This window comes from Tenrec ecaudatus, chromosome 7 (genome assembly GCF_050624435.1).
Source record: "Tenrec ecaudatus isolate mTenEca1 chromosome 7, mTenEca1.hap1, whole genome shotgun sequence".
NCBI lineage: Eukaryota > Metazoa > Chordata > Mammalia > Afrosoricida > Tenrecidae > Tenrec > Tenrec ecaudatus.
Window position 1 is genome coordinate 100,277,531 of NC_134536.1, and position 26,075 is coordinate 100,303,605.

At 42.8% G+C, this 26,075-nt stretch overlaps 1 protein-coding gene across 1 annotated transcript in view; it reads left to right on the forward strand.

The window, feature by feature from the left end:
* The window catches only part of SLC17A5 (solute carrier family 17 member 5), a 48,093-nt gene extending 23,266 nt beyond the window's left edge, over positions 1-24,827 (forward strand). Inside the window, exons 5-11 of the mRNA XM_075554890.1 lie at positions 1,447-1,533; positions 2,893-3,011; positions 7,402-7,560; positions 11,145-11,277; positions 13,141-13,288; positions 20,397-20,487; positions 23,706-24,827. Coding sequence (XP_075411005.1) covers positions 1,447-1,533; positions 2,893-3,011; positions 7,402-7,560; positions 11,145-11,277; positions 13,141-13,288; positions 20,397-20,487; positions 23,706-23,843 — 875 coding nt within the window. The 3' untranslated portion in view covers positions 23,844-24,827. The remainder of the gene's footprint in view (positions 1-1,446; positions 1,534-2,892; positions 3,012-7,401; positions 7,561-11,144; positions 11,278-13,140; positions 13,289-20,396; positions 20,488-23,705) is intronic.
* Positions 24,828-26,075: the final 1,248 nt, after the last annotated feature.

Genomic DNA, 26,075 nt, shown 5'->3' on the forward strand with positions numbered 1-26,075 from the left:
CCAGAGGAAAAGTGTGTGTTTCATCAGTGCTATACTGCGCCCTGGCTGACCCATCCCTTCCTTGTGACCTTTCTGTGAGGGGATGTCCATTGTCTACAGATGGGTTTTGGGTCTCTGCACCGACCCCACTCATTATCAACAAATGTTCTTTGTTTGTAGTCTTCTGGTGCCTGTTACCTGATTCCGTCAACACCTCATGATCCTAAAATATTAAGGATAGACAAGAGCCAGCAAAGAGCATTCTAGCTAATCTGAACAGCATGTACAAATGCATGAAATAACTTTGAGGCCCAAAGAAATCAGTATGGGTGCTTAGAACAATATGACCCAAGATGTGGTTACAGGAATAAGAGCCTTATGTAGCAGGCCTTGCAGGCTATCAGAAGTAAAGTAGATGTTTATTTATTTTATAAAATACAATAGGGAGACATCGTAGGTTTTTAATCAGGGATGGACATGATCTGATTTATATTTTTAAAAGGCCGTTCTTAAAGCTGTATGGACAGTTTCATGAAAAGTCTGATAATACCTTCAAGGACAGGTATTATCCATAGTTCCTTCTTACCTACTGAATAAAATCGAGACTCTTTGGCCTAGAGCCAAGACTCTAGAGTCTACATGACTTCCTCCCGCATGCTGCCCGTCATAGAGTAAATACTATTTTTCCAGCCTCCTCTCCTCTTTTCTCCTAATCGCTTCACCCCTCTCCTCCCCCACGGAGGGCATTCCTACTTCCTTTCCATTGCTCAGGATGTTACATCTCATGCAACATTGGCTTTCTTGCCTTGTTTACCGAATCCTACCCACCTTCAAAGTCCTGTTCAGATGTTGCTGCTTGTAACTCTAGTTGAAGCCAGGGGAGTCACAAGGCACCGGTCCCATATTTGAAGATCTTACTCTGTGACAACACTTTATCACCTATAACAATGCATTGCTTGTGTGACTCTCTCTCTCCAGACTGAAACTTGATGTCTAAGTCACCATTGTAGTGCCCAGTCCACCTACAAAAACATGTTGCATTTGGTGGTTAGAATATATTTTGTTAATTATTTGTCTGAAATAACTGTTTGTATTGATGGGAGGACAAATTAGGTTATTTAAAACTTTATTTTAATTTTATCAAGTGTCCTGCAGTGTATTGTATTTCCCCAAACACTTGAACTTGTAGCCCATAGAGCATATACAAGTTTTTATAATGGCTCTTAAATTGATTAATGCTCCTAAATTAATCAGTCGCTACCTAGATAGAACTAACAGAGCTACCCTCTAAATGTATGTTGTGGTTTTTCTAATATAAGGCCTTTTAAGAGAATGGGTTCTTTATAAGTGAGTAATCCAGCTCCAACAGTATGTGAGGAGTTGTTCTCGTTCAAGATCATCTGTTAAGCAGGTGGTGGTAGTGGTTTCTCTCTAAGATTTCTAGGGGTTTCTTTTGTTGTCTTCTAGGAGCACAGCTTGGAACAGTCATTTCTCTTCCTCTTTCTGGAATGATATGCTTCTATATGGATTGGGCTTATGTCTTCTACATTTCTGGTAAGTTTATTATGGAAAACTGAGGAGCTTGGTGATGCAGCGGCTGAAGTGCTCAGCTGCTAACAGTAAGGTCAGTGGTTTGAGCCCACCGGCTGCCCCATGAAAGAACGCGATGGCCATCTGGTTCCATAAGAGTCATAGCCACAAAATCCTATGGGGAGATTCTATTATAGGGTTTCTATAGGTGTCATCGATCAGATGGCAATGACTTTTAAAAATTAATCTACATCATACTGTGACAAATTTCAAATATACCAGTAGTCCAAAACTTACTTAAAAATACATATGCTAACTCCTGACATAATTATTTTCTAAACTACAGAGCTCTAAAACACTTTTTGGTAATCCGTTTTTCAAATTGATAAAGTATAAAGCAACCTAGCCAAGAATTATGACCTGAAGTTACTTTTGGAATATTTCTCAATAGGAATCACTGTTGAATCTTTGAAATGAATATGTATAGCACACTTGACTATCAAAACAAAACTATCTTGAATTAGTCTACCGCTGTGAAACTAGTGCACTGAAAACAGTTACACACAGACTTCCATGTGAGTCCGCAATCCCACTCCTAGTGCAAGAAACCAAACTCAGTGTTGTCCAGTCATGACAACTCATAGAGCAAGGTACAGCTGTCCCTGTGAGCTGCTGAAACTAACTCTTTGCGGGAGTAGAAAGCCCTATCGCTCTCCCTCGGAGCAGCCCGTGGCTTTGAACTGCTGACTTTGCAGATGGCAGCCCAGTATGTAACCACTGTGCTACCAGGGCTCCCTACTCTTAGGTATATCCAAGAAAGATATTCCTACAAGTACGTGTATGTGCAAATTTATGGTAGCACAAGAGCCGAAAGGTGGAATCCGCAGATGAACTGTGAGACACACTGTGCTATGTACGTACAGTGGCGTATCGTCAGACACAAAAAGGATCGAAGTACTGATGAATGGTACAGCAATAAGTGCACCTTGAAAGCATGCTAAGTGAAAGAAGCCAGGCACAAAAGGCCGTGTGTTATGTGAACCAGCCAATAGATAGATCCATAGAGACAGACCCCTGGTTGCCAGGGGCTGGAGGAAGGGGAGAAACGTCTTAAAGGGGAAGAGGTTTTCCTTTGGAAGAATGGAAATGTTTTGAAACTTTATAGAGGTGCAGTGTCTGCAGAGCAGAGTCAATACTGAATACCACTGGGTTCTAGTTAATGGCTCCTTTGATGTTTTATGAGGTTCCTTATAAATAATTTTTAAATGACTAACTTGGATATTATTTTTTAGAGATATGTAAAGATTGTTTAGGGTACATTCCAGTTTTGTTTAACCGTCTTTTTTTGTTTGTTTGTTTTCCTCTCTCTCTCTCTATTTTAAGGCATAGTTGGGATATTCTGGTTTGTCTTATGGATCTGGTTAGTTAGTGATACACCAGAAACTCACAGGACAATTTCCCACTCTGAAAAAGAATACATTCTTTCCTCATTAAGAAATCAGGTATGGACTTTGGCACATTTAAATAATTTAAGAATCTTTTCCTTTCCCCCTTCTTCAGAATTAAGACACAGTTTTTAAAATAAATAATTCATCCTATCATTGTGAATGAGGCGGGGAGTGCGGAGTGGAGCCCATTTGTAGGCCACTGGGCATCCCCATACAGAAGGGTCTCCGGGGAGGAGACAGCCAGTCAGGGTGTGATGCAACATACAACTTTCCTCTAGTTCCTAAATGCTTCCTCGTTCTCGTCCCCACCCCCCACACCTGCCACTATCATGATCCCAATTCTACCGTACAAATCTGCCTAGAACAGAGCATGTACACTGGAACAGATACGAACTAGAAACACAGGGAATCCAGGGCAGATGATCCCTTCAGGACCAGTGGTGTGAGTGGCGATACTGGGAGGGTGGAGGGAGGGTGGGTTGGAAAGGGGGACCCGATTACAAGGATTTATCTGTCCTTACTGGGGGACAGACAACAGAAAAGTGGGTGAAGGGAGACATTGGACAGTGTAAGTTATGACAAAATAATAATTTATAAATTATCAAGGGTTCATGGGGGAGCGGGGAAGGAGGGGGAAAAATGAGCTGATGCCAGGGGCTTAGGTGGAGAACAAATGTTTTGAGAATGGTGAGGGCAATGAATGTACAAATATGCTTTACACAATTAATATATGTATGGATTGTGGTAAGAGTTGTATGATCCCTAATAAAGCCATTTAAATAAATAAATAAATAAATGATTCTATTGTGCGAAGGAAATAAATGTATGAAATACTGGTTTGGGAGGTTTAGTCCAAACTGAGCTGAAACTATGAAAAGTTCATTTTTAAAGTAATTTTAAACCTTTTAAAATAATGATTAAAAGATGAGTCTTGTTTATTTATTCTTTTATCTTAATGAACAGGAAGTAACATTTATGAGATATTGTTAGGAAACCAACACATTTTTATCTGTACTTTGTGTCACTGCGATTTAGTGAGGAGGAGATTTTTCATTATACAGCATGACCATGTAGTAGACACCTTTTAGTACATTCCCTTTTGTTTTCCTGTAGCTTTTTAAAATCTGGTGTGTATCCCTTCATTAAGCACAATGGCAAATCAGAAATAAAAGCCTACTATAACTCAAGACAGTAAAACTCGCAGCCATTGAATCAAATATCCACCTTTGGAGCAGACTCAACGCAGAAGAAACACTGGGCCCGCTCTGTCTGCAAGGGTCGCCATTGAGTCCGCAGCAGCAGCAGCAGCCCCCGGCTGGCCCCTGGTTGTCTGTGGCCTGTTTAGGCATTCACACTGGCTGCAGAGTTACCTTATGAGTTTAAAGCATAAAATAGTTTTATGGAGGACTTGTCTTGCCCGTTAGGTTACAACTGATATTTTTAATGTTATATGTCATATGTTCGGGCAGTAATTACAAATTTATTGATTAGCATTTTTCTTTTCATTTTTAAACTTTGCCACACGTGTCGCTACATGCTGCTGAATTTTAAAACATATGGCATCTCTTAGTCTTTGCCAGAAGGTGACCAGATTTTAACATGGGTAAAGCGGGACACCATTGATAAAACTCATATCCTGGCAAAATAGCCACATGGCAGCCGAAAACCGTACACCTGAGCTTGTTGTGCATTCTTTCCAAAAATCAGGACTCTTTTAAAATGCCACGGGACGCAGGAAAAATTGTTAAAAATCAGGACGTCTAGTCACCTGCCCGAGATGTAAAGATGGAAGCAATCTGCAGTGTGAGAAAGTGACTTTCGTTGGAGAAGTTTAGTGACTTCACAATATGAATCAAATGAAAAGCCGTGCTTCCCTTCCCACGGAGGACAGGTGAAAGGAATTGTAAACAGTTATGCCCCCTACAACGTGATCTACGTCACACTTTCTCAGCATTGATGGCTAACGACTTGCTTCTTCTTTACTTCATTTTTATTATTCTTATGGAGCTAAGAAAAAATGTTTTTAAATTCCTTTTTCTCTACCTTCATCTGTTTTATTCTGCCCAACATACAAACTTAGAGTATTTTGTCTTTTCACGTGCTTGAGAAAACAGAACACTCAGAAAAAAGAGTTAGGAGAATAGGTTTCATCCCGCCCCCAACTGCAGTTAAGCCAGATGAGACTGGCTGTTTTGGCTATGTGCATTTTCTGCCTCTATATTCTGGAAGATGTCTTTCATTTGGCACAGCATATTTTGCTGTTTGTCCTGATCGGCTTCAGCTGATGAAAAACAAAGCTAGTTGAGTGAGTATCACAAACTTAATGGCACATTATGCAAGGTCGCAGAGCCCAGCGACTCTTCCTATAGAAAGTCTATTATCACTCAAATCTCCACAGGAAATGTTGCGTTAGCAATGCTGGCTAGGCAACTGACCCTCATGGTTTTAAAATTCCCTGCCATGTGTATTTCATTTTCAACAGGGGTTTTTGAAGGCTATGCAGCTCTGATAAATAAAAGTTTCCAGTAAAAATTTTCTAAACATTTAGTCATGCTGTTAAAAAGCGACGTGTTAAAAAGTCAAGCTGTCGCTTCGAGGAGAAGGGTGATTTCGATTACTGCATGAGAAAGAAAGCTGGGCCTCAAAGGAGGAAGAGGTGCGTTCTCAGGGGCTCTCAACCTGCCTAATGCCGTGACCCTTTCATACTGTTCCTCATGTGGTGGTGACCCCACCAACCATAACATGATTTTCGTTGCTACTTCATAACTGTAATTTTTGCTACTGTTACAAATCGGGTGACCTTTATGAAAGGGTCGTTCAACCCCCCAAAGGGGTAGCGACCCTCGGGTTGAGAGTCGCTGGTTTAAATGCCGGTGTTGGTGAAAGCTATTGAATAAACCACGGCTGCCAGAAGAATGACCGAATCTGTCTTGAAGAGTGACGGGCAGGATGCGCCTGACTTTGTACATGTCACCGGGAGAGACCAGGCTGTAGAAAGGGGCGTTCCGCTCGGTAACGCAGCGGGTCCGTGCAAAGGAGGACAGCCCCGACGGGACGGGACGGGACGGATTGCCATGGTTGCTACAACAGGGCTCAAGCACCACAATTACGAGGATGGAGCAGGACGGGCGATGATTCCTTCTGCTGCTCAGAAGGGCCCTGAGTTGGAGCGGACTTGATGGCACCCAACAAACAACCTTCGCGCCCTCTTACTCTTTTCCCAAATTCTAACCCCGGGCTTTGTATTCAGATACTGAAAGCCTGCAGCATGGTAGATTTACATGGGTGACAGGTCTAGCTGGTCATGGTCTGGTGATTTGTCAAAAATAGGTTAGCCCCCTCAGGACCAATAAAGAGACTAGAGATACCAGGAGGGTAAGGAGAAGGTGGGGAGAATGGAGTAACCGATCACAACCATCTATGGACACCTAACCCCTTCATAGGGAGATGGACAACAGAAAAGTGGGTGAAGAGACAGCAGTCGGGGAGAAAAAATTGGATAAATTATCAAGGATTCATGAGGGAGGGAGAGTGGGAGTGGAGGGGAAATGAGCTGATATCAGAGGGCTCAAGTAGAAAAATGTTTTGAAAATGATAATGGCAACATACATACAAATGTGATTGACACAAGGGATGTATGTATGGATTGTGGTAAGAGTTGTAAAAGCTCTCAATAAAATAATTTTTAAAAATAGGATATCAAAAATCCAATTGCTACATATATGTTGTGAAAATATGCCAGTACGGCTAGAAGTGCTTCCTTTTGGCCTCATTTATACAAACCAGATGATGTCTAACTGGTGGCATAAGCTACAGAAGCTAGTATCAGAGCGAAATATTCTTGTAAAACATCCACAGAGGGAATGAAAGTATACTTCTATTTTCAACTGTGAGTAGATCAAAGTATGGCAGAAATCTTTACATTATTAAGTATTTCACATGACCAGTTGTATTTCAGTAAGGGGTCTGGTCCACTATGTATAAGCTCATATCTTTCCACATAGAAGTAAGAGTGAACCCTAGAGAAGAAACAGAGATGTCCTTGCTTTGGAGACACATCAGGCTCAAGCCTCCAAGCCAGTGTTCGCCACACGGGTCTAATCGTGCATCTCATCAGTGAACCAAGTGGGACTCACAAACTGCGTATACGTATTCATCAATGAGCTGCATGGACTAATGTGCTCAGGCCGTGTAGATTTTAAAACTAGACTTCGAAGAACAAATAAGCAATGTATACATTTCTTTAACTTTAACAGGAAAAACCTTTGTTGTTTTCACACAAACGCTCAACAGTTATGTATTTTGCTATTTAATATTTCCACAGAATTGATGTAAGCGTCAGCTTGTCCAGTGGAGCCTAGTGTCCTTTGTGTTCTAGATAGAAGAGTAGCCAGTGAAGCGTAGGTCTCATCAGGGACACAGCTAATGGAGCCTGTTCCCGCAGCTTTCTTCCCGGAAGTCGGTGCCCTGGGTTCCCATGCTCCGGTCGCTGCCGCTGTGTGCGATCATAGTGGCGCATTTTTCCTACAACTGGACGTTTTACACGCTGCTGACACTGCTGCCTACGTACATGAAGGAGATCCTGAGGTTTAATGTTCAAGAGGTGAGGTGACATCATCATCTGCTTATTTTCTTATGGAGCATGTGAAGTGTAAACTACCCAAAGAATTTGTTTTGTGATCTGTGTGTAACTCAGTGAATTTTGTATCTTCCACTGGACTCTGATATGCTCCATTTTAGGGACTTCTGCTTGGCATCCATAATTGTCCCTTTTTCCCTCACTGTGTGTTAACTCTTGATTCAAGGTATGTATTACTTGATCCTCTTTACCCAGAAAGGCAAAACTCGTTGCCAGGATATCGGATGACCACCATTCACAGACCGCAGTGGAGCTCTGTGGGCAGCTGAGAAGGGAGGCTGGGAGAGCTTCTCAGAGGAGCTGTCGCTATAAAACTGTCAAGTTGTATAAATAAAATGCTAATGACCTCAAAACCTATCCAGTTGAGACAGTTCTTATCTACACATTGATGAGTTTAAAGTAAATCTTACCGTTTTATTTGTTGTTGTTATTGTAGAAATACACAACAAAGCTAATTCAAGAGTTCCTGTATGTGCCATGTAGGAGTAAATCTTTAATTTTTTTTAATTTCAAAGTAAGAGGCCCAACTGGCAAAGAAAATTGATAGTTATTTTGTTTGTTTGTTTTAATTGATACTCTTTGCCTTCAAAGTAAATGATAAAAATCTAAATGTAAGAACTAAAAGTAAATACCAAAAATGTAAACCACAAAATTAAAAGTTGATAAATTAGTATCCATCCAAATTGAAAACTTCAGTGCAGAAGACCTTCCACCCAAACCAAACCCACTGCTGTCACAGACATACTGTCCAGGGTTTCCACGGCTGTAACACTTCCTGTTTGGTCTGAACCCACGGACCTCGCGGTTGACAGTCTGACACTGACCTGGCAGCTGACAGCGTCAGGGATCCTAAAGATCCTAACTGATCAGCAGGAAATGACCAGTCAAAACCACAGGGAGACACTGCGACAAACTGCTAAGGTGGCTCTTACTGGAGGAGTAAGGCAGGGTGGATAACAAATGATGGCGAGGAAAATGCTGGAATTGAAGCTTGCCTCCATTAGGCATGAGAATATAAAGTGGCTCAGCCACTGTGGAGAACAATTTGGCCATTTAATCAAAAGTTCAACAGAGTTACCATTTGACCCAGTAACTTTACTTCTAGGTCTACACCCAAGATACCAGAACATACAAGTATATAAAGACGTTCACACCATCAATGTTCATAGCAGCACTATTCCTTATAGCCGAAAATCAGGACAAGCCAGTGGCCATCAGTCAATGTGTGTGTATGAGCAGTGTGGTGTGCAATGTCACGGAGTGTGATAAAGAGCTCTCGAAGTAAAGAGCAGCCTGAGTGGCCACCGTTAAGAATGGCCAGGGGTCAGGTTCTTAAAAGGCCAACTGCATGGCTGCATTGACTGCTTAGACGCACCAACTTGAAAGCCTGTCAAGTCAGTCGCCTACCTTTCAAAACATTGAAAAAGTTGCTCACGTGGACCAAGCCTTCAGCTTCATCTACGCAAAGCTAAGCTGTGACATGATTTGGCTTGTGTGTCCACTAATTGCTTTCACAAACTAGAAAAGAGCTAGGCTTGGACCATAGCATGGGATAAAATGGTTTTCAATGAGTGTGTTTTTCCTCCGCTCTCTAGTAATGGTGTCTAACTATGTCCTTGGCAGTGATGAATTGTATGTTACAAAGTTAATATGGTAATTATGGTTTGGAACCCAATTAAGGCCCATACTCAAATTAAGAACAGCAAATTCTCAATATCATAACAAAACTTTTCATTTACTTATAACGTATACTTAAATAGCATTTTACTGGTGTTTCCATTTGAAATTCTGAGAGAACTGTCCACAAAATAAAATACCAATAGCTGGCAAGCCCTTAGTGTTGTACACTAATTTACCTTCATCTGCTTTTTTTAAACTTCTGTACTGAGAGACTTGCATCTTGATACAAAAAAGATATTTTCTTTCCCAATCAAAACTAACGGAGTATGAGGGGTTTGCACACAAAAAAGAAGTATGAATACTGCTCTTTTAAAAATACTATCATTATGGGGGAACCGATCGCAGTGATCGACGTATAAGGGCCCCCCCCAGATCAGCGTATGGCATAAGATATGAAAATAATAATAATTTATCATGTATCAAGGGGTCATGAGGGTAGGAGGGTGGGGGAGGGAAGGGAAGGGAAAAAAAGGAGCTGATTGATATCAAGGGTTCAAGTAGAAAAAATGTTTTGAAAAGGATGATGGCTACATATGTACAAATATGCTTGATACAAGTGATGGGTAGATTGTTATAAGAGGTGTAAGAGCCTCCAATAAAATGATTTACAAAAAAAACTATAGTTATATGCAAGCTTATTTTTAATGGATCTTTAAAATTCAGTTCAGTATATTCATAAAACAGCCTTTGTTCAATTTAAACAACTTTGAGAAATGTTAAAATCTCATTAATTTAACATATTTATAGCATTATACATTTTTCTTTAGTTATCCTAGTTTTTCTTTTTTTGCTAGTTTTCCCTCAAGAAGCAGATGCTTGTTTGTTACAATTCAATGAGAGATGGCATAATAATCTGTTATCCTCTTTTGAATATTAATATTTTAGAATCATGTTTATAAATAAATGACTACAAAATCATATCCTTGAACAAAGAGCTTACTAAATTTGGAGGTTTGCATGAATTATATAAATGTTGAGCATTTTAGTAGTTTTAAGTTGTTTGGGAAAAGTTCCTTCCCCTTAAATTTTATTTGTTTTGTGTTGAGAATTTACACAGTAAAACGCAGGATTGCACATGTAGTTTAGTGTCATTGACTCTATTCTGTGTTGTGTATCCATCTCACTCTCCTTGGCAGAGTTGCTGCTCGGGCCAATTTGACCCCATAAAAGAGCACAATGCATACGTCTTTGACTGCTGTTTAGCTTTAACAAAACTTCATGGGATCGTTTAAAGTGTAAAGGTGATCACAAGGCAATAGTTTCAGGGGCTCATCTGCCTCCATGACTCCAGAAAGTGTGGAGTCTGTAAGAATTTTAAAATCTGTATTATCCCCCTTAGGGTCAGGATTCTTCTGTGTAATCTTTGATCAAAATATTCAGTAATAGTTGCAGGGCACTATCCAGTTTTTTTTATTTCATGGAGATAAATGACATACATTTGAGTTATGTGGTTTTTCTCTATCTGTATTACAGTTATCGAACTATTTTTTAAGTAAATGAAAAGTTCGCATTGGAGACAGAAACTGTTTAGTGGGGACAGTGAGGCAGACTTATTTTCTCCGTTGGAAGCCCCATCTGAGGTTACAGGGCTCTTCCAGCCCCCACGGAAGCCCACGGTAGTAAGTAGTCAGGATTACCTTGAGCAAGCTGGACTGTGCTGAGCCTGGTTCCCAGGGGCAGACTCTTAGTTGCTGCACTGAATTGAGTCCCGTAATCCTTCGGAAAGCTACTGATAGACTAAAATTATGTGAAAATCAACAGCCAATTACCATGCATTCCCTTTGTTTTGAAGTGCTGGTTGGCTCTGCATGTGTGTGTATTTGTTTTCTTCCCACCATAATTAGCCCTGTATTTTCTCTTTCCTTCAGAATGGGTTTTTATCTGCAGTGCCTTATTTTGGCTGTTGGTTATGTATAATCCTGTCTGGTCAAGTTGCGGACAACTTAAGGGCAAAATGGCATTTTTCAACTATATGTGTTCGCAGAATTTTTAGCCTGGTGGGTAAGTAAATCAGATTTTCTTTAGTCTGTATTTATTTAAGATGTTTACATTGCAAGGCAAACTTAAAATCATTAATGGGCTTTTACTTTGTTCTCATATTAAAACACTGCAGTGCATTTAGCACATTTTTATTCAAAAGTGTTGCTCTGTTTTGAACTGTGCATTCTTAGTGATTTAACTTTATTTTCTTTCTTGTTTTTAAAAACTCACTGCCATCAAGTTAATGCTAACTCATAGTACATGACAGGGTAAGACTGCCTCTGTGAGTTTCCAAGACTGCAGACCCCTATGAGAGTAGAAAGCCCGTCTTTCTCCTGCTGGGCGCTGGTGGTTTTGAACTGCCAGCCCTGCAGTCAGCAACCCAACATGAAATCACTATGCTACCAGGACTCCTCAAAGTGACTTAATTTATTTTTAATGGTTTGTTTTGCTAGTGATCCCTAGAACTTTATAAATGTCTTTGTCTTCAGCGCGCCATTTGCAGTAAAACTATTTTAACTTCTATTCTTGTTTTAAGTGAATACATTTTTAATTGTTTTCATTTAAAAGTAATTTAAAATATACTTACATTTTTAATGCATTCAAAATTTTCTTAGTAAATATTTTTCCCAAACTATTTCTCAAAGTCATTGTGTCCAGTGAGCTAGAACTCGGAGAACCCAGAGGAATCTTAAATTGTCATGTGTTTCAGGCTGCTCTAAGACAGTACACTTTATGTTTTCAATTTCCTAAATACTCTGTAGAGGGCTGTGAGTTAACACCGGGTTCCACCTGTTCTCAGGACGCCATTGAAAGTCGGTTCTTCCTTAAGTCCAGTAGCTCTGACCCTACCCCACCTCCATTATTGTTGCTCGTTATTATCAGGATCTTTATAAAGCAGATTTTTATCTTTAGGGGGTTGGCAGCAGTATATATAAACTTACAGGTATATTGTAATACAGACATAAAGAATACATAAATCATAAAAAACTTACTCCTGATAAAGTCGAGTTAGATGGCATTGTCTTTTTATCAGTTTTCCTAACCACTCGGCTGGTGCTCGGTGCTTCCTGGATTTTCCCCGGGAATGGAGTTGGTGTTTCTAGTCAGCAAATCAGTGAGCGCTGTGTGTCTGGCCCTGCGTTTTTCCTTCGTATATTTCAGCATCTCGTTTCGCAGTGACCAGCATTCCATGCTTCCAGGCAACGGATTTGAGATTGTTCCTGGCGACACAAACGTATCTTACGCAGGAGACTACCTATATTTAAATTTAAGCTCCTTGAATTTTAAGAATAAATCCTCAGTTGTACTAAGCACATTTCAGGTGCTCAGTGCCACATCCGGCCAGAGGGACGCATAACAACGTGTCCATCCCAGTGGCTGGATGTCCTGTCCACTCGGTGGGCAGAGGAAACCGATTCATCAGATTTCATGTTTGACTGGCTAAGGAACTGTGTAATGGTGGTAGTTTCCGTTGTTAAAATTGAGGGCAAGTATTCTTCTAACTCCAACTGAGTTTTTTCCTTTGTGTTCTTCAACTGTTCTTGTTCACATTTCATTCTGCCAGTTACATCGTCTGTCTTTTCAATAATCTCTTCTTGTTCCTTTCTCCAATAAGTAGGATTTTATCTGAGTTCTGGTAAAGTGTGGATTTAGTAACATGAGAGTTTATTTTTAGTTTTATATTAGTGCATTATGCCTGTCTTTCCTAATAGTTTCCCCACTATGAAACCGTGTGATTTTCTTGTTTTATTGTTGTAGTGCAGTGTTTCCACACTTGGGGGCAGCAATGTCAAATTTCAGATTTTTATTGTATTACGGTAGAACAAGCAAATATTAATGCTGGGACTTGTTTTTTTCTTTTTGTAATTGTTTAACCTACAGGGATGATTGGACCTGCCATATTCCTGGTAGCTGCTGGCTTTATTGGCTGTGATTATTCATTGGCTGTTGTGTTCCTAACTATATCAACAAGCCTGGGAGGCTTTGCCTCATCTGGATTTAGCATCAACCATCTGGATATCGCTCCTTCGTGAGTGCCCTCTAAAGATGTGCTGTGATTGCTCTTGAGTTCTTACCGTGGTTCCTGTTTGCACGACAATAGAATCACAAAGGTTTCTAATTGAAACTTTTAACTTCCCGTAGAAATGTTTGCTATAATACACGATCCCCTAATTCTGGCTGTCTGTCTACCCTACTGAAATAGGAAGTTTGTGCAGGCGGAGCATGCCTCCTCGTCCTCAGGGCTCACCATGGTACTCGCACTTAGATGGCAGGTGAATGCCAAGGCGCACACCAGAAGGCTTGCCCAACTCTTTCCATACTGACTTGCAAATGTATTTCTAGAGCGGTAGCTGGCTTTCCACTGTTTTGTGACTAATTTTGCTGTCAGGAGCAGAAAGGGTGTACCCAGGTGAGACCGTGCTGGTTAGCTCCTCATGGTCCCGCCTCCTCAGCTCTGTGCCCATCATCGCACAATAGTTTCAGTCGGCACACGTTTCTGTCTAACCACATTCTGTGGATATTGTGTTTAGATTCACTCTTCACAGATGTATTTAGTTTCATGGGATTCTTTAATGCAATTAACTCTATTATACTAATTAACTGCACATTACTTTATGCTCAGATTTGTACCTTGCTGGTCCATTGATAGTCCTGGAACAGAAAGACTATCAAGATTCAGAATTCCAACAAAACTTAAACTGCATGAGCCTTTGGATCTCATTGTTCTTTAGTGTTATATAAAACTGGCCGTTGTACAGTTGATAGTTGTAACCACTTGTGGTTTTTTGGTCATTAAAAGTGTATGGGAACAAAATTTGGTTATATACTGACTCTTAAGTATCTCAGCTTTAAAGAGAAAGTGTTACGTTCTTTAGTTAATTAGCTTTAGGCATATTTCTTTCACTTAATTAAAACCAGTTTAAATTCGTAGAGCTAGAAATAAATTCAATTAATTATTAAATCCTTAAGTTAAAACCTTTGCAGTGTTTAAATTTTTAAGTCCAATTTACTATCCTTTGTACCATTTTAGACCATTTTTATTTTTAAACAGAAATTTATGAATAACTGCTATGCGTTTCAGTATCTGATAATGTTTCAGTGCTGTTCATAAGATTTTCAGTGACTAATTCCTCAGAAGTGGACAGCCCATTCTTTCTTCACAGTCTGCTCCTAGTCTGGAAGCTCTGCTGAAACCGGGTCACTGGGTGCCTGCTGGCATCTGGAAGACCAGGGACACAGCTCCCAGCAACACAGCAGCAGGCAAGCCGCCACAGCACGACAAGCTGACAGACCAGTGGTGGCTTATTAATAACCTTCGATGTGCAATATAACACACCATTTTTTAATGAAAGCAAAGAGGACCTGAAGCACTTGCTGATGAAGATCAAGGATTGGAGCCTTTAGCATGGATTCCAACTTAACATAAAGAAACAAACTTGCAACGGGACCAATAGGTTACATCGTGATCAGCAGAGAAAAGGTTGAAGTTGTCTGGGATCTCATCTTGCTTAGATCCATGATCATTGGTCATGGAGGCAGTATAGTCAAGAGATCAAGTGCTAATCTGCTTGGGCAAATCTGCTGCACAAGACCTCTCTAAAGGGATGAAAAGCAAGGATGTTACTTTGAGGACTAAGGTACGCCTAACCCAAGCCAGGGCATCTTCCACCACCTCGTAAGCTTGTGAAAGTTGGACATTGAATAAGAACGACTGGCGGGGAATCATCGCCTTTGACCTATGGTGTGCTGGCGCAGAACATTAACGGTGCCATGGACTGCCAAAAGCACCAGCAAATCTCTCTTGGAAGTATAGCACGATGCTCCTGGGAAGCAAGGACGGTGACATTCTGACTTACCTACTCTGGGCATTTATCAGGAGAGACCAGTCCCTGGAAAAGGACATCTTGCTTGGTAAACTTGAGGCAGCAAAAAAATATTTGGAACAAGATGGCTTGACAGGGTGGCTGCATCGATGGGCTCAAACGTAACGCTTGTGAGGGTGGCACAGGACCCGCAGTGTGTTGTCACGTTGTGCACAGGGTCCCTGCGTGTCAGATCTGACCTGACAGCACCTAATAACAACAACACTGTACCTCTAATCAACACTGGAAAAGTATGACGACGACTCTATTTGTCAAGGGATTAGCCTAGGTCAGGAAAGGTAAATGAATTAAAATGACCGCTGTAGTATATTGTGATGGTTCATTCTTTCAACAAATACATATTAAGTACCTACAATGTGCCAGCCATAGTAGAGAGAGCCCTGGCTTATGGTTTTAGTGTAGGGCAATAAACGGGGGGGGGTCATACAAATAAAAACAGATTTTTTTGAAGAAGAAGAAATGAGAGTATAGTAAGGACAGGCATAGCGAGGTAAAAGGAAATGTATTCCAGGCAGAAGAATTTATACATCAGGAAAAAGAAAGTGGTGTTTCCACTGACTAGTGAAGACCATTTAAAGCAGTGGTTCTCAGCCTTCCTAATGCTGCTACCCAATACAGTTCCTCATGTTGTGGTGGCCCCCCAACCATAAAATTATGTTGCTACTTCATCACTGTAATTTTGCTACTGTTATGAATCAGGCAACCCTTGTGAAAGGGTTGTTGAACCCCCAAAGGGGTTGGGACCCACAGGTTGAGAACCGCTGAATTTAGGGGTGGAAACGAAAGCTGCATAGTAACAGTCCGCACAGAGAGGGAGACCAGAGCGCTACTCCATTGTGTCAGTGGTGATTGGTGTCAGAAATAAAGTGTAGGAGTGTTTGGATGAAAGTGACTTGCTCGGTACACGTTCACGCCGATCACAGCAGACACAGTGAGAAAGAGACCCCGTGGCTGAGATGTAAAGAAGGAATGCCCCGGGTGGTGGCAGGAACTTACTTGTGGGAGGAGGCAGGAGCCTACTCACTCAGTCTGCCATAGACTTAGCTGTATCAGTAAGAATGCAAAGTGCATACGTATTCTGAATTTCCTCCCGAGAGGCCCTGCACTTCCAGATCGCTCTCCGATGGACAAACGCACAAGCAGGGGACCCGGAGAGGAGGCTGTTGCAGTGGCCGCCGTGACAGCTGGAGGTGACTGGAGGTGGGTTTGGAGGAGGTGATGGATCGCTTCTCAGCTTTCCGCTGAGGTCAAGCGGAGCTGGAGATGGATTTGAGACGCTTGGGAATTCTAACTGGCAATCGAGGACATTTCTGAAGCATGAGGAAGGTCTCAAAAGTTGATGCTTCTGATGTCTTTCGCAGGGACCACTAGGTAGGTGAATGTGGCCCTGAAACAAGCCTGGAAGAGGAGCCGTGGTGGGGAGAAAGTCCACGACTCGCAGCACGTTAAACCTGAGACGTTTGAAAATCCGTGTCTGGCTGTCTGCCGTTTGGGGGTTAGATCTGGCACTCAAGAGGTCTGGCTGGAAGCAGAAGCTGCGGGGCAGAGCTCTCCGTCTCAGGAGCCCTGCTAGTGCAGTGGTCAGCTCTGTCTGTGGCTGCTGGCTGAAAGGCTGACGGTTCGAACCCATGCAGGGGTTCCACGGGAGGAAACCCTGGTGATCTGCTTTGTTAAACACTGAAAACTCCAATCCAAACTTGCCGCCGGTGAGCCAGGCCCGACAGACAGCACCCCGACCAGACCACAGAACTGCTCTGTGGGCTGCCAAGACTGTAAATCTTTATAAGAGAAAAACTCATCCTTCTTATAGTCAGGAAAACCTGTGGGCCAGTTCTACTCTACCTCGGTCACATGAACACACTCCACTCATTGCCATCGAGTTGACCGGGTAGAACTGCCTGCCCCTGCGTTTCCCTCCATACTGTGACTGCTTACGGCAGCCCGGGGCGCCGATGAGGTGGCTGTGGATTGGAATCGACGCCATAGCAACTAACAACAATCCACGTTTCACAATATTTCAGCGATTGCCTGTCGGAGGAGGCAGAATGACCGGATAAGAGCTACCAGGAAGGGATCTCTTTAGAGATCAGAAAGGGGGACAAGAAGGGACAGAGGAGACTAACAAGGGACACCAGGACTGCGGTTGAGACTGTCCAAAGAAGTACTGACAGCCGGACAGAGTAGTGAGCCGGTGTGGGAAGGGCGAAGAAAGGCACTCCAGGCAGGGAGCGCCGAGAAAGGCACAAGACCGGGGCATGTCCTTGAGTAGAATAGGGGGTGCAGGCACTGGAAAAAAATGTCTTCAAGTAGAGAGGTAAGCAGGACCACAGAAAGGTCAAAGTGAAGTTAGACGTGATTGTGTCATCAGTGACGGTCGGTCCCCTGTGGCCTGGTTAACGGGCAGGGTGACATAATTTATGATCATGTGGTCATGTAATTGCCTTTTTAGTTGCTCTGGTAACAACAGGTGCCTATGTAGTGAAGAACACTACTAATTAGAGCAAGACCACTTGAGGATCACAGACCTTTCAAAGCTTCAGTTCTGTGCCCATAATGAAAAACTAACCATGAGAAAATTGGCCTTTCTTTTCCTTTAAAATCTGTGTTTTAACAAGGTGACATTAGACTCCTATTGATTATAACCTTGTAACAGTGAATAGTGACTGTGAGTCAAACAAATTAGGTCACATTTTATAGTCTAACTATAAAATGGAGATGATAACCCTTACCTATTTTTTTTTTCATTTTATTAGGGGCTCATACAACTCTTATCACAATCCATACATACGTCAATTGTGTAAAGCACATTTGTACATTCGTTGCCCTCGTCATTCTCAAAACATTTGCTCTCCACTTAAGCCCCTGGCATCAGCTCCTCATTTTCCCCTCCCTCCCCGCTCTCCCCTCCCTCATGAACCCTTGATAATTTATAAATTATTATTTTGTCATATCTTGCCCTGTCCCACATCTCCCTTCACCCACTTTTCTGTTGTCCATCCCCCAGGGAAGAGGGCACATGTAAATCCTTAAAATCGGTACCGCCTTTCCAGCCCACTCTCCCTCTACCCTCCCAGTATCACCACTCACACCACTGGTCCTGAGGGTATCATCCGCCCTGGATTCCCTGTGTTTTCTGGTCCCATCTGTACCAGTGTACCTCCTCTGGTCTAGCCAGACTTGCAAGGTAGGATTCAGATCATGATAGTTCGGGGTGGGGAGGGGTTGGAGCATTTAGGAACTAGGATAACCTTTACCTCATGGAGCCACTGTTACCATGCAAATGGGATACTGTATAGAAAGTACTTAGAAATGGGCCTGATGTAAGGCTTTTCAGTAAGCAGTTGGTGTAAATGTATACAGAGTATTCTCGTAGGTTGAATTCAAGTTTTTCTGCAGGCAATTTTACTGACCAAATTCGAGGGAATTGGATCGGCTTCCAGGTATTGCTGCCACAGGTTTCTAGAGCTGCAACAACCCGGAATTCAGAAAGCTGAGTTCTCACGGCAGTTCTTTCTTCCAGGCAGTCATCAATCTGTCATGGCCCGCCCTGGCCGAGTGTAATGCAAACACTTGAATGAACTTCTTGGTGCTGACTTTAGAATTTCACAGCGCTCGTCTGCACTTAATATCTGTCACTGAACGGGCCTGGCAGCCTTACAGTTGGGCACTCCTGCTGCCAAGGTGTTAATGGTTTAAAAAGCTGGTGCCGCCAAGCCTTGGTTAATTTAAGACACGCTCCCTGAAAGGAAGAAGCCCAAAGAGCTGTGCCTCCTGCTTTGGTTATCGCCTGTGCGCACAGATGCTGAGCATTTAAACTGTGACATTTACACATGACTGACAGGTTCAGTAGAATTTTTCACGTAAGCACCTTTCCATATCTAAAAGGGGAGAAAGAGCTCAGCACAGCAGTTCACAGCCATAATTGAGGATGCTAAAGCCTAATAGAAATTGTACAAGTATCCTCCTCCCTTGAGAGAATGCTGCCCTGGGTCCTCGCAAACTTGACTCTGCCTCATGGCCATGCACTGTGCGCAGAGCACTGCTGCTGCCCAGGGTTTGCAAGGCTGGGAGCTCCCGGCAACACGGCTCCAGGCCGGTCTTCTGAGGGGCTCAGGCCACCAAGCTCCAGCTAGTCGTAGAACTTAACTGCTTAGACAGCCCAGAAATTCCATGCAAAAGGCTTTATGGGCTAGTGAAACATCAAGCTTCTTTAATTTTGAGAAGGAATTGTGTTATAATAACACCGATTACCTTATGAAAATTATAAGCTCTAATTGGGCTTTGTGTATGTCTAAGTACAGCCCTGGTCATGCTGTGGCTTAGGCATTGGGCTGCCAACCACAAGGTCCGCAGTTACAGCCCCCCAGCCCCTCCAAAGGAGACAGGGGAGGCTGCTGCTCCTAACCAGATACATAGTCTCAGAAACCCTAGACCAACGGTGCTCAACCTGTGGGTCATGACCCCTCTCACAGGGGTCGCTCGAGTCTTAACAGTAGCAAAATGACAGTGATGAAGTAGCAACGAAAATAATTTTATGGTTGGGGGTCACCACCACATGAGGGACTGTATGAAAGGGTCGCGGCATTAGGAAGGTGGAGAACCGCTGCTCCTTGACAGGATAAGTCAGAGTCCACTTGATGGCAGTGTGTGGGATGGTGGGTCTATTTCTAAATAGATTTCAAGAAAAATAAATTAATTGGAGGTGTCATTAACTTGTCACCTAAATATTTAAAAACTAAACTCCATCACCACCTTTTAAGTTCTCTTGCTAAAAGTATCAAAGATTTCATAAACATCAGATTATAAAGTTTTGCAAAATACTAACATTGGAGAAAACTGCACAAAGTGTACAAGGAAGTCTCTGGGGGGTTTTTGTTTTTGTTTAAGAATTCATCAGTCTGTATAATTCCTTATACTTTCATGTGAATCTGTAATTCAGTGAAAAGTTTCATCAGAAAAAATAATATAGGGAACCCTATAGATTAAAAGACGTATGATACAGATCAAGCAACTTCCAGATATGTGTCTTATAAATGGATACCAATCATCAGTACCGCTCTACACGGGATAGTACAACAGCCATGTTTCCCGGGGTAATGTTAAAATGCAAGTTAACTATTCAATCTGATTTCAATAAGACACTTCATTTAGGCATAAAATCTCCCAAGAACATCAGCTGGGGATGGAATAGCTCCTGAGCGAATCCACTTACAGGTGACCAAGTAACAAGCTTGTGTGAACATGTTCCTACAGGTATGCGGGTATTCTACTGGGCATCACAAATACATTTGCCACCATTCCAGGGATGGTTTGTCCTGTCATTGCTAAGAGTCTGACTCCTAACGTAAGTAGATAATTTGCTTATAAACTGAAAAGGTCTATCATTTCCCATGGAGCTGCATATCCGTGTCAAAGTTGAATATATTCTAATAAAGCATAAAATCCTGAGTGTTTGTTCTTATGCAATTCTTTTTTTTCTTATGCAATTCTTTATAGCAACAGAAATCTAGAGTCCCTAATGTATAGGAAAGTATTTTTCCAAGATCCATCTTAGGATTTTGGAACAATAAAACCAAACTAAAAAATAGAACTAAGTTAAATTTAGATCGTGTAGCTGATATCACAGGAGCCCTGGTAGAGTAATGGTTACAAGTTGGGCTGCTAACCACAAGATCGGCAGTTTGAAACTCCCAGCTACCCCTCAGGAGAAAGATGAGGCTTTCTACTCCTGTAAAAGAGTACAGTCTTGAAAACTCACAGGGGTAGTTCTACCCTGCTCTGCAGGATTGCTATGAATCAGCATTGACTCAATGGCAATGAGCGCTGAAATCACACCAGTAGTTTTTAAAGTTGTGCTTTATACCAGATGAGTCACTTGTGTCTTAGATTTAGACAAATGCAAACTGCAATGTTTCCTTCAGGATGAGATGAGGAATCAGGACGTCAGGTCAGAATGATTGGAGAACAGGTGAAGTCATTGAGAGGAGAGGAACAGAAGACTAGGGAAGACAAGACTGTCTTCACATAGCTGAAGAGGCCCTGCGAAGGCTGGACACTTGCTCTACAGAGGGAACTGAAGAGATGTGATGAGGTGACAGGAGTAGAGTTCTGTGCTTAAACCTGTACTGCATGGAACGGGCTGCCCTATGAGTTAGTGAGCCTTGAGATAGCCATCTAGTCAGTAGGCATTCCAAGAGTGTGTATGATATGCTACAAGACACTGAAGATTGAAAGGCGAGCTCTTCTGTACTTGAAAAAAATTGCCATCTAGAGATCTATAACAAATTACAAGGGGGTAGCCAAAGGTCATGGAAAATGGGGTAAAAAGATAACCGGCGTTTTTTCACCCACTTTTTCAAGCCCCTTTGTAAAGCATAGTTTGATTGATACTGTAGTATCTGTGCAGAATGATCTGGATACAGAAGAGGGCTGGACCAGTCTACTAGGGATGGGACACATGAGGATGGAGCCCGCCAGGTGGTCTGGACGTCACAATAGGGTTACAATAGGGTGGGTTACAATAGGGTGGGCCCCTGGAGGCTAAGGCCTAAGGTGGCATGGTCCCTGATCTGTCAGTGACGGTGCAGCGTGGTACAGGGCTTGTCTACAATGTGTAGGAAATCAGAGTAAGTGATCTCAACATATCTTTCTGACTCTCCTGTGTTTAAATATTCAAACAGACTTGTGAAATAACTTTTTTCAAGAGTTTCACTACTTCTCTGATAAGAGTCTTAAATTCTCCTTGTCTGTGTTGCTGTGATCCAGCTAACAGTGCATCTCCTCCTTAGCATGTTAGGATAAGCCTGCAAACTTTACCACCAAAGACACCGACACCCCCAGGGGTGTCTTCTCCGCAGGTGCTGCTCCTGTGTTTTCTCCGCTCCAATCCCAACCTAAGGAGGCAGTGCCCCCTGGTGCTGCCTTCTCTCACTGAACAGAAAGGGGTGTCTGAGAAGGCTTTTGTTTGTTGGCTGTTTGGTTTCCCTACAGTTCTCTCAGTAGAAACACGTTAGAGGAATGGGACCCTGTCTCATGGGAGCACTGTGGTAACACAACACACTGTCTTGTAATAGTTTGATGTATTGATCATCTACCGTACGATGGATGCCTGAATGAAAGTATTGTATACTGAATTTGGATTTTGGATATGTTGTGATTAAATTTGTTTAACGTTATTGAAGGGATTTTTTAGAAAAGGAAAAATACACTTGCCTTTACCATTGCAGTTGCTTACAATTAAAATTTGCTAGACTGCCTCAAAAACCTGGCAGAATGAGTCAGTATAAGTAAATAATGGAGTCATTAAAATTCACAGTGTGTTTGAAGTTTAATTCTGTTGCAAACAAAACCGCATTCTCTAATAACTGGCAGGGTTTTTCTTTAAGAGGGGTGAGGGGAGCTAGGCGTGATGTGAGATTTCTGGTACAATTGGTGACATTTAAGTCCCCCATTTGCCTCCAGATAACACTGAGGTATTATTTTATCCTGTAGATCAAACAGAGCTGCTTTGTCTTAGGAATTCTGAGAAGCACTCTTAAACGTTCCTTTCTGCCCTGAGACGGAATTGAGTGACTTCTCCTTTAGAATGCTGACACACGGTTAGCATATCTAAATAGTCACTAAAATTTAGGGTGCGTTTCCAAGGTCTTCTACCCGCCCCCAATGCATTCATTTCAGTGTAGCTTCTTCCGTACCTTGCCTTTTTCTCTCCCCGTGTTTTCCCTCTTCCTAATGAAACCGCTTCACGCTGGCTTCCCAGCGCCGTACTCCCTACCCGCCCCACCTTTTTTCCCTCATTGCCAAAACTGCTGCCTGATTTTCTTGTTTAAATGCTGCAGGTGCAGCCCTATGTTTGATTAAAACTGTAAAAATCCAAAAACTGGTTGTTAAAGTTAACCAAATGATCAAGAATATTCTGTAGTTCCCGAATGTTTTTACACCAGTGAATTCTACTCGAAACAATTGCATTTTGAGGATCGCTTAATGGCCCGCCCCATGCCAGGTCTGCTTGGTGTGCGATCCAGGATCTGTGCAATGCTTCCCACTGGCCACTGGAGGCGCCCCACCAGCTCCCGGCACCAAACAGGAAAGTCAGAAACCCTCCTGAGACTCAGCCCCACAGGACCGCGTGGTCTCTTGGGACCACCTAAGAACTTGAGAAAGAGCATTCAGGCAGAATACTTTCCTAGCAAACGTGCTTCAGGGACATAGAATCTTTACTGAAGTCTAGCATAGGTATTTGTTAAATGCACAAATCCTACCTGTACAGCTTGGTGGATTTTCAGAGGAGCACACACATCTGCCTCGCCAGTACCAAATGGAGAGAGACTATTGCCCCCACTAAGTGGCCCTGGTAAGAAGCACCGCTGCCGTCCTGACTTGTAACACCTTGCATTCATTTTGTCTGGCATCAAACTTTATATTGCAATCATTTCCTACGGGAAATGCTGTCACTCAGCATTTTGTTGGTAAGATGTATCTACGTTGTTATAATTCATTCATTCTTATTGGGACATTAGACCTCGAGCAATGTTTTCATGGTCTTTCATTCTCTCTTTCTAGAACACCATTGGAGAATGGCAAACCGTCTTCTGTATCGCTGCTGCTATTAACGCACTTGGTGCGATCTTCTTTACCCTGTGTGGCAAGGGTGAAGTGCAGGCCTGGGCTCTCGATGACTGCCACGGACACAGACACTGAAGGAACCAATGCGTAGCGCTCTCCCTCTCTGTATAATGTCATTCAATCATGTAACCTGGAAGTGCCTTTGATCATCGAAATGTGCCAGTACCCTATAGAATACCCAGACAAAAAGTCCTTGTAATAAGTTTTTAAGGATTATAATCATGAGATGTCGCTTGTTGCCAGTGTAGTAAAATTAAGATTTTAATGATCAGTAATGTGTATGGAGGGACCTGTACTACGGGTTCTCATGCCTTGTTGACTGCAGGTCCAGCAGCACACAGTAGAAATTCTATTTATTTCTAAGGGCCACGTGAAGGAAGTGGCTGAATGGCTCCCCCATGCCATTGCTGATTGAAACTATAGAATAATTCTCAGGTCTTGCTAAATACCTGTTTCTGCCCTGCCTCCCTCAAAAAATCATTTGTCACTAGCTCGCTGTAGCACATGTCTGCTGTATACTCCGGCCTGGCAGCTGCCCAGCATTCCCTCCTTGACTTCAGGGACCCAGTGCCCAGCACTGACCCAAAGCAGCCGCCAAGCCCAGGGGCAGTGCCTGTCTAGGGATGGTGTTCCTGCCCATGGGGCTGTGAACCAGCGGGTGAGGCCATGAGGAGATAGAGAGCAGCTGGGCCTCCACGGCCAGGGTCCTTCCCAGGGCAGGATTGCTGGTGGCCTTCTAACCTTCCACAGAGAAGTGGTGGCCGGTGAATGACAGGTCGTGCCCTCCTTCACTTTAACGAGCCCCATAGGGACCCATGTGTAAACTTGAGAGAGACCTTGAGACTTGTGCTGGTTGACCGTCAGCAGCTCACTCTGCCCTGAGTCGGCCTTCAGGTGAGCTTCGGTCTAGGTGGTTTTTAAAGGCTGCGGGGACACATCTTTACAGCTGGTCGCTTCAATCACCTTTTCCCAGTGTTTTTCCAGGGCCATGCTCTGAATGAAGGCATTCGTGTGATTTACAACTTAGCTTATGTTTTTTTTCAATACTACCTAGAAACATCATAACTGAGAAAACTGTTGATTATAATATGCTGTGAATACATGTATGTAAATTTATTTTGGAATTTGTAAATTGCTTTTAATTGCTATTGTGATGCTGCTTTTATAAATCATCCAATAAACCTTTTTGAATTGAGATTCAGATAGTTTTGTGGTGTCCTCTGCTGGCCACAGTGGCCATTTGACATCTTTTAGTGTCTTCCGTGAGGAACTGTCACCCTCCACAGGCTTCTGCCACTCAGACGGCCCTGCGCCCCTGCCCCCCCCAAGCAAAGGAAACCAGGCCCCCTCAGCAAAGCAGCCTCAGAAATCCTCTATGGCCATCAGCCTGCCCTTGCTAAAGCTTACACCTGCATCGGGGTTCTGCCCGTTTTCCACCTGTGCTAGACCTGGCTTCAATCATTTCCCTAATTTGGTTCTTGAATCTTTACCTCTTCTTGAACTTTTCCTTCTGTCACAAGCTCTCAAGCGTTTAAAAACAAAGGCACGCCTCGCCTGGAGTCATAAAAACATAAAAACTATCCCAAGAAACTTAGAAACAGTGGTTACCTCCAGCGAGAAACTGGAAGCCAGGGGTGGGAGAACTCCCCTGTCCCAAAGGCAGAAGTGTAGCGTAGTTATTCAAATGAATGCCGACTATTAGTTGCCCTTGAGTCAGTGCTAGCCCCCAGCAATGGCAACCCCATCTGTGTCCAGGTAACTGTGACCCCTATAGGGTTCAGTGACCCATCAACAGGCCCTTCTTCCAGATTACCTCTGGGTAGACTCACGCCTCCAACCTTTCCTCGGATCCAGCCACATGTGTACCACTCAGGGGCCGCTGCAAATAGTGCCCTGTGTAGAAAGAAAACAAAACCATCTGCTTGCTCAAGACACTATGTTATTATGACAGGTATTTAACAGCCCGTTGGACACCCCACTGGCCATTGGCTTTGAACCTGAGGCTTATTTACACTAATCTCTATGCCCCGACCCCCACCATGTCAGCCTGGTGCCTGTGAAAATCACCGCATGCCCACTCATTGAGGCTTGAGCCTGGGCTGGGGTGTTTGTTTGTTTGTTTGTTTGTTTGTTTGTTTTTCTGAGCTGGTTTCTGGCTCTTCCTCCTCCCTAGTATCCCACCGCTACTCCACTTTCATATCGAATCAGCTTCCTGTCCTCTCCATTCCAGTTTTTCAAGTTTGGAATTCTTTGTAAATCCCCCTGGCATCTCTTAAATGAGAGATCTTTGTAGGTTTTGGGGTTTTT